The sequence below is a fragment of the Polypterus senegalus genome, chromosome 2, assembly GCF_016835505.1.
Source record: "Polypterus senegalus isolate Bchr_013 chromosome 2, ASM1683550v1, whole genome shotgun sequence".
Lineage (NCBI taxonomy): Eukaryota > Metazoa > Chordata > Cladistia > Polypteriformes > Polypteridae > Polypterus > Polypterus senegalus.
This window is the reverse complement of record NC_053155.1, coordinates 18272519-18282014: the sequence shown is the minus strand read 5'-3', so window position 1 is coordinate 18282014 and position 9496 is coordinate 18272519. Positions and strand designations below refer to the sequence as shown.

At 38.3% G+C, this 9496-nt stretch overlaps 1 protein-coding gene across 1 annotated transcript; it reads right to left on the bottom strand.

Moving 5' to 3' along the window:
* Window positions 1–6180: 6180 nt before the first annotated feature.
* Window positions 6181–7155, bottom strand: LOC120524298 (olfactory receptor 10A4-like). Its single transcript, XM_039746159.1, has one exon. The coding sequence runs from the start codon at window positions 7153–7155 to the stop codon at window positions 6181–6183; it is 975 nt and encodes a 324-aa protein (XP_039602093.1).
* Between the last annotated feature and the right edge of the window lie 2341 nt (window positions 7156–9496).

The window sequence follows — 9496 nt, the reverse complement described above, 5'->3', positions numbered from 1 at the left end:
TGGATTGCCATGGATAATCACAGAGTTGTCCTGTTTTCAGTTCTGTGCTATCATTTGCCCAAAATTTATTGAAGTAGATATCTGGTGGGTTCCACCTTAAAGTTTAAATCAGTGGAACCTAAACATTTCAGAATGGACTGATTCACCTTCACGTTTGTCACTTATTAACTAGGATTATGGCACAGCTATATACACAACTTAATTTATGATAGAAAACATTACGGATTCTTACTGGAAATTTCCTACAGTCATATTTCAATTGAATAGCTTATGATCATGTCAGATTATGATGGTGGATTCTTTCTTTTAAACTACACCTCAGTATGCAGAGTTTTCTTAAGATTTTGTTGTTTCTATATGTCATATACGAAGGGTTTGTACACATTTAAGCGACTCAGAGCTTGCATGAGGGAACTGCATACTATCTTTTCTGAAGAACAATAAATCCAAGATATTTTCCAAGAATCAATGAATGTTTCAATCTCTCAGTATTCTGCTTTATACAGAGACTTTTATTGTGATGAATATCCACTCTGTTAATGACTGCTTTTCTTCACATCTCCTGAGATCAAAATTCAGCTCCTGTCTTGGCCCTCTCCATTATGATTTTTTACGTTCTCTCTGCATTGGCTGGGATATTCCCCAGTTACTAAGTCCACATGGATTTCTCCTCAGCTCAAAAACAAAATACACTGTTAGGATAACTTTCAATCCAGTGTGATCACCCTTATATAGGGTCGAATTTACACAATATTAATAGTTGAAAGTATTTAGAATAAAATTCATCACCTTATGTATTGGATCAAACCCCCTTCCCATCTGTATTTAACTACTGAAATAGCCTGACGCAAAGACTTAAAAGTGTTTCTAGAATTTATTTGAAAATCAAGTGCAAAAAACTACATCACATTTGCAGTGGCAAACGCATAATTACATAATATATTATGAAAAAGCCAAATTGCCCCTTGGGGACAAATAAAGTTTTATTTATAAATATATCTACGCGTCACACTCCTTCTTCTTCTTTCGGCTGCTCCTATTAGGAGTCGCCACAGCGGATCATCTACTTCCATATCTTTCTGTCCTCTGCATCTTGTTCTGTTACACCCATCACCTGCATGTCCTCTCTCACCACATCCATAAACCTTCTCATAGGCCTTCCTCTTTTACTCTTGCCTGGCAGCTCTATCTTTAGCATCCTTCTCCCAATACACCACGCATGTCACAATAATACATACAATAAAACGCATGTATTACAATAATACATATAATATACTACACGTATACAGTGAATCAAAACAAATTACAAACAGTACAATGTCCCTGACCCCTTATAAAAACACCAAATACAAGAAAATGAGAAGAACCTCCAGCTCACTCCCATGTTCTGGTTTTGATGTAGCTTTACTATTTAAATGTCTTTGGAAAAAATTAATCAGATCAGTCTCACTCATTATTCGATTACTCGCAAGTTTCTGGCAATTGCGCTGTGCATCTTCGAGGAGGACACTCTTAAAGTCTGACAGTCCAGGTCAGTTTTAAACATCTCCAAATTAGATGTGTGTTTGTCATTTACTGTGCCCACTCAGGTGCTTCTCTCTTACCTCTGGCTTTTTGAGTATCATTGTTCTTTCTCCTTTTGATTTTCTCAGAGTTTCATTTATGCTGCATTTGTCATACTGCATACCTGGGAAGTTGAAAGCTACACCTTCATCATTTGAAACGTCAACGTATTTGCACCACCCAAGTACGAAAGTAAAATTAGATGTCTCCATGAAAGATAGTGTTGCATGAACAAATGCTAATAGTATTATTGTCTGGATCAATAAAGAAACACAAAAAAGGCACAACAAGTACATTGTCATGTCTAGAAAAGATTTTTATCCTCTTGGCAATGATAAATAGTACTGCTTGGAAGCTGTAATAAAAAGCTGCACAAAAAAATGGAGCACAATGTTACATTAATGAAAGGAATTATTAAGGGAATGATTGAGCAAAACATGGCAAGAAGAGGAGTTTTACTGAACAGTCGGCATGGGTTCAGAAGAGGGAGGTCGTGTTTTACTAACATTCTGGAATTCTATGAGGAAGCAACAAAAGGATATGATCAAAGTGGAGTTTATGAGATTATTTATCTTGAGTTTCAGAAAGCATTTGATAAGATGCCACATGAGAGGTTGGGCATCAAGTGGGAGTTCAGAGTGATGTTTTTAGATGAGTGTAGAATTGGCCCAGACACAGAAGCAGAGTTTTATGGTTAGAAGAACCTTATCAGAAATGACTAACATTAAGAGTGGTGTTCCACAGGGGTCAGTGCTGGGGCCGCTGCTATTTTTTATATGCAAATGACTAGCTGTCCCCCGTGGATCTGCCCCCATAGTAGTGAAACAGGACAAACTTTAAAAATTAAAAAAAAATGTAATACTGGCCAAGTGGAAGGTAGGTACGCTCCAACGCTGGCACTATATCTGATTGTGTTCAGTTCTAATGGGGGAGCGTTCCCCCATGTGGGGAGAAAAGCATGTGACGGTGATATCTCTGGCAATCAGTAGCTACCCTCTAAAACACACGTACAGTAGCTCTGCACTCTCTCTCAAAAACATCAAACATTACTTCTTAATAATCTGTAGATGATAATGTCTGCTGAACAAACAGGTATTGCTATCTAAGAGGAGGCTAGATATGCTCCAACATGTGGTGAGAGGTAGAAAGACTAGAACGGAGGCTGGCACGTGAGTGAGGAGGGCTACACTCCCCTTCCCTTGGCATGCTGCGTCTCTCTCAGAGATCTCACGCAAATAAATCGGTACCACAAGCAAACTATGATACTTAGCAGTATGAGAGAAGTCGCAAAATCAACTGGAATGTTCAAGCAAATTATAGAAAAAAAAAACAGATCTAAATCCATCAAGTAGTTTTCTCATGAAAGGCGGACAAACATACAGTACAGGCAGACAGATAGACATATATAGATTTGGATAGGAATATAAGTAACAAGTGGGTTATGCTTTCAGATGATACCAAGATAGGTGAATTGTCAGATAACCTGGAATCTGTTGAATCCTGACAGCTGATGGGCTTGAGCAGATATGTGGCAGATAAAATGTAATGTCAATAAATGTAAAGTGTTACACATAGAAGGTACAAATGTTAGATTTGAATACACAATGGAAGGTTTGAAAATGAAAAATACAACTAATGACAAGGATTTAGGAGTCATAGTGGACTCTAAGCTATCGACTTCCAGACAGTGTTCAGAAGCCATTAACAGAATGTCAGGTTATATAGCACCTTGATGTGTGGAGTACAAGTCACAGGAGTTTCTGCTCAGGCTTTATAACACACTGGTGAGGCCTCATCTGGAGTACTGGGTGCAGTTTGGGTCTCCAGGCTACAAAAAGGACATAGCAGCGCTAGAAAAAGTCTAGAGAAGAGCAACTAGGCTGATTCAGGGCTACAGGGGATCAATTATGAAGAAAGATTAAAAGAGTGGAGCCTTATCAGTTTAAGCAAAATAAGATTAAGAGAAGACAAGATTCAAGTGTTTAAAATTATGAAGGGAATTCGTACAGCCGATACCAACTCTTAATATAAAATACATTCTGTAGCAAGAATACTGAGACATGGTTGACAACTTGGTAAGGGAAGATTTCTCTGAATCATTTGAAAGTTTTTCTTCACACAAAGAACCACAGACACATGGAATAAATTACCATATAGTATGGTGGAGAATAGGACTTTAGGAACCTTCAAATCTTGACTTGATGCTGTTTTCAATAAATAGGAGGGATGAGCTTTTTGGGCTGTATAGCCTGTACTTGCCACAGTTTTTCTAATGTTTTAATAGCTACATTATTAATATAAGGCACTGGCTTGTTAGCCCTCTAGGGACCACAGCTAAAATGAAGAACTTTGGTGATTCAACCATGCTCTGAGATATGTGTAACTTTCATCAACTTCTCAAATAATAATTTAAAAGTGTTATATATTTTTATTCACAGCACAAACTCAGCTACAATAATATGTAAACAATAAGTGAGTATTTGGTGCTTGACTGAACTAAGTGAGCATGTACTGGGCAGACCACTGAAGATCCTGACCTGCTTCTTGGATGAATTTTGAAAGCCTCACTTATTTTGCTTCACAGGGAACTTCTTCTTGAAATCTGTTTGAGACATCTTAAAATGCATTTATGGTATCTTAAAATAGATGTTTCAGATATCTGTCACTAATTTTTCCAAATATCTTTAAATACAAATCAAATACTAATCCACACCCTTAGTTAATCATGGCATGAACTCCACAAGATGATGGAAACATTTATTTGAGATTCTGGTCCACACTGACATGATTGCATCACACAGTTTCTGCTGATTTGTCATCTCCCATTCTACCACATCTCAAACGTGTTCTATTCAATTCAGATCTGCTGAGTGAGAAGGCCACTGCAGAACACTGAACTCATTGCCGTGTTCATGAAACCATTTTGCTTTGTGATATGGTGCATAGTCATGTTCGAAGTAGCCGTTAGAAGATGCGAACATTGTAGACACGAAGAGATGCAAGTGGTCAGCAAAAATACTCAAATAGCCATCAATGCAATGATTCAAGCAATGATTGATTGGTATTAACAGGTCCAAAGTATGCCATAAAAACATTCCCCATACCATTACACAACCACCACCAGCCTGGACTGTTGACACAAGGCAGACTGGGATCTTGGATTCATGCTGTTGGCACCAAGTTCTAGCACGCCACCTGTGTGCCTCAACAGAAATTTAGATTTATCAGACCAGGCTATGTTTTCCATTCTTCAACTGTCCAGTTTTGATAAGCCTGTGCCCACTGCAGCCTCAGCTTCCTGTTCTTGGCTGACAGGAGTGACACCCGATGTGATCTTCTGCTGTTCCACATCAAGGTTTGACATGTTGTGCATTCTGATATGCTTGTCTACTCATCACAGTTGTACCGAGCAAGAATACAATACAATACAATACAATACAGTTTATTTTTGTATAGCCCAAAATCACACAGGAAGTGCCGCAATGGGCTCTGAGAAGACAAGGAAAAACTCCCAATAAAAACCTTGTAGTGAAAAATGGAAGAAACCTCGGGAAAGGCAGTTCAAAGAGAGACCCCTTTCCAGGTAGGTTGGGCGTGCAGCTGGTGTCAAAAGTAAGGGGTCAATACAATACAATACACAGAACAGAACAATTCCTTAAAACAGCATAATAATAAAAATTTTAGAAGTACGGTTTAACAGTAGATGATATGACATAATTAGGTTTGGATATTTTTAGAGTCCTGGAGACCTCATCCATCTAGCTGCCTCCCCATTTGGCCATGCCACGGCTGAAACGTTGCTCCGATGAAAGGACCTCTCTTTCCCATGATTCCTGTGATCCTCCATCAGGGATGACTTTACCATAGGCAGGCAAACAACTTGGCAGGTGGGCCGTGGCACCAATTGCCACATTTGGGTACCGAGAAAAGAAACAGAATAGGTGAGGGTTAGTATTCAAATATATGATATGATGAATATGATTTGCCATAGACTTTCAGTCAGCTCAAACCAGTCTGGCCATTCTCCTCTGGCCTCTCTCATCCACAACACATTTCTGTATACAGATCTGCTGCTCAATGAATGTTTTTTGTTTGTCATGCCAAACTTTAGAGACTATTGTGTGCGAAAATCCCAGGAGATCAGCAGGTATAGAAATACTCAATCCAGCCTGTCTGGCACCAACAATCACGTCATGTTCGAAATCACTGACATCACATTTTTTCCAATACTGGTGCTTGATGTGAATAATAATGTAAGCTTCTGATCCGTTTCTGCATGATATTATGTATTGTGCTGCTTCCAGATGATTGGCTGATTAGATAATTGCATGCATAAGCAGGTGTATAGTTGTTCATAGTCATTTGGTTAGTGATTGTATCTCTAAACGTTAATCTGTTTTGGCAAAATCTTGAATTTATGAATTAAAAATAAGGCAAAGCAAAGTACTGGTCTGTACTCATTTATTTAATATAATATCAACAAGCAGTACACACAGAACATTTGACAAATAATAGTGATAGAAATCAAATGCACCACCAGTTATTACATATCTTCACCTGCAGCCAATTTCGTATGTTCGTGCATTGGATATAAGACACTTTCAATATGTACCCACCTTATCTTATGCTATTGATGCCATTTTTAGGTTTTTTTGAAATATGAAAGTAAAATTTCATATATTTTTTAGCTGCTTCCTTCATCTTTTCATTTCGTAAACTGTAGATCATTGGGTTCACCATTGGTATTAGAAAATAATTTAATCCACCGATGAAAATGCGTCCATCATGTGAGATACTGTTGATTCTTAAGCCTATGTATACAATTGCTGTAGAACTATAATAAAGCAGCACCACAATCAAATGTGAGGAGCACATCGAGAAGGCCTTTGCACGACTCTCGGCCGTTTTAAGCTTTAGAACAGAAAGCACAATCCTAAAATAAGACCAAAGTACAAAGACAAAAGGCACATAAATGGCGAGCATAGCGACTCCCAGAGCTCCATTTGCATGATCAGTAATGTCTGCACAGGCCAGGGATACGACAGCTGGGTAATCACAGAAACAGTGAAGAATTCTGTTAGAGGCGCAATATGGCAAAAACGAAGCCAAAGTAACTGATGAGGCTGGTATGAGGAATCCCAGGATCCAGACAATTGCTGCTATTACTAGGCATGTCTTCAAACTGATAATCACGTTGTAATGTAGCGGTTTCACAACTGCAACATATCGATCATATGCCATCGCTGCCACCAGACAATTCTCCGTTGCCCCAATAGATATGATGAAATACATTTGACCAAAACATGCAGACAAAGAAATTGTACCACTGTATCCCAAAAGAACTGCTAACAGTTTAGGGATTATTGCAATTGACATTAAAATGTCTAACAATGACAAATTCCAGAGGAAAAAGTACATGGGCACATGAAGCCTTTGGTCCAGTGCCACCAAAATGAGAATGAGGAGATTTGCTATGAGTGTTACTAAAAAGAGGGTGAGAAATCCAGCAAAGAGAGCCGGCTTGTAGTCCTGAAGGCCGGGAAATCCCACAATCTCAAAGTCTGTGAGCAATGTGGCTTTGGAGCCATTCATTTTCTGGTAGATTTGATTGATCTATAAAAATGAAGATAGAAGGAAATAACTGTCAAAAGAAGCGTTTTGCATTATCAAGCAGAGGTACATACAGTGCATCTAGTTTTGCTTAAATTTTAATTCACTGAACAAAACTCGATTGTGCAATTTTCAGCACTATAGTGTGCTTGGCCCACCAAATCAACAAGCTGATCAAGAAGGCAGGATCAGTTATGAAACACACTTTGAACTCTGTGCAGGTTAAAGCTTTCTATAGCACAGACTCCCTGTTAAGTTCCACTTTGAGCAGGCCTGAAGATTCTGAAACGTTAAATTACACGTAACGTCTTCCATATGATTTAAGAACTTTATTACAAAACATAGGTAAATTAAAGAACATGACAAATGTATTAAACTTCACCTAACATATTTCCAAAAAGGCCATTTCCTTACTGTAAACCTATGTAATTATACCCAGCTACAACAATCAAAAACTGCTGCTCCCTGTCCTGCTTAACAGCAATCAACTAACCCATCGCACTTTACAGAATTAAAGCTAGAAGCAGGACAGACAAATTGAGCACCTGCTTATTATACACAGATGCCTGATTAATCAACTGATACTTATACTTTAACATATTATTATACAAATGGCTCTTACATGTTGCACATGCTTGAAGTGAAAACTAAAGGGGACAAGACCTGAAGATGGCTGCATTAGAGGCTTGGCAGAGCATAACCAGAGAAGATCTTTAGCACCTGCTGATATCTATGAATCCCAGGCTTCGAACAGTCATTGCATGCAAGGGATATGTAACAAAGTGCTAAATATGACGACTTTAGTAGACCTGCCATTACTGTGTCCCAAACATTATGGTGCGCTGAAACGGGGGGACCATGTAGAAAATGTGTTGTGTAACCAAAATGTATGTAAATCCCCTTAAATGAAAGTCTGCAATGTGCACTTTAATCACATCTGAATTGTTTGATTTGTAATTTTAAACTGTGGAGCAGAGGAATAAATCAAGGAAAAATGTGTCTTTGTCCAAAACATTTTGGAAGGCGCTGTACATGTCTATTCACAAAAACTGACTCGGTTTCTTTAGACAATTCAACTATTTCTGATATGGCTTCAGACTCTCCAGACCCCTCTGTGGTCAGTGCACGGCTTTAATCAGCAGCACCAATTCAGCTGTAGAATGAGGGGGTAACAGTGAGACAGGGGTCAACGAAGTCAAAATGTCGTTTGTCAGCAGTCTTGCCTGTTCCTGCCATTGTTGCCTCTAGTGAGAGACATTTTCACCTTTAAGGCTGTTTTAATCTTATTTGAGATCTGCCACATGCCATGAGATGCTTTCAGCCTGAGCTCTGAGTTCAATAGCACGTAGTGTTTGAAGGTCTTTGGATGTGGAGGACATAGTGGCTGCACCTGCTGTAGGCAAAGCCCACAAACATTCATTCTGAAGGTTACAGTAATACCTTTACAAGCCATTTTTTTGATTTTAAACTAGGGGCTCTGCCCAATGCTCGCTTTGCTCGCCAACCCCCGGGTGGGTGCTATGAACTACCCACTTCACGGCTGCAACAATCGCATTTGGGGAAACAGATGTACAATTTAAACAGATTGTTATTTTCATGGGAATTGTTACATATGCATAATAGAACGAATTATTTTACATTACAGCGAGTAATTAGCCATAGTAAAAAATAGTAAAACATAAATTGTTGCGTTATAGGTATTCGTTGCGTGATACGTTTTCATTCTGTTTGGCTTTGAAATTAATATGCAAATACTTTTTAAGCTTACACTTTTACTGTAAAACTTCAGTAAAAACAATACTTGGAATTAACTTTACGTCAATATTGCTTTGAATTTTAATTCCGTGTTTGGAGTTACATCGTGACAACGCAACATATACCTACCCGTGAGTGAATATCGTTTCTTTCTCTCTAATAAATAAACCAACATTTTTGAATGTTTGTCCCTGTGATTTGTTAATTTTCATAGCAAAAGCTATTCTAACGGGAAACTGTAAATGTTTTAATACGAATGACATATCTAGATCTCCTTTGGTATTCCAATGTTATCCGAGGAAGATGTACTACATTACCTTTCTTGTCACCTGCTAAAATTTTACATGTCAGAATTGTTCAACCAATTTTGAATACAACTAATCATGTCCTATTGCATAGCCCATCACTCATACATAAATTATGTAATACCATTACGATACATCCTTCTTTCAACAGTAATTTGGCCAGTGGAAGACCGGACGGTGTTAACAGTTGTAGATATTCTAAGGGATATTGTAAGTTGATGTTTTCATCTTTCACAACATCACCATCAACTGTTTCAGCAGAG

Bases quoted from the DNA above. Each gene is read 5' to 3' on its own strand.
- LOC120524298 (XM_039746159.1), bottom strand. From the start codon at position 7,155: ATGAATGGCTCCAAAGCCACATTGCTCACAGACTTTGAGATTGTGGGA.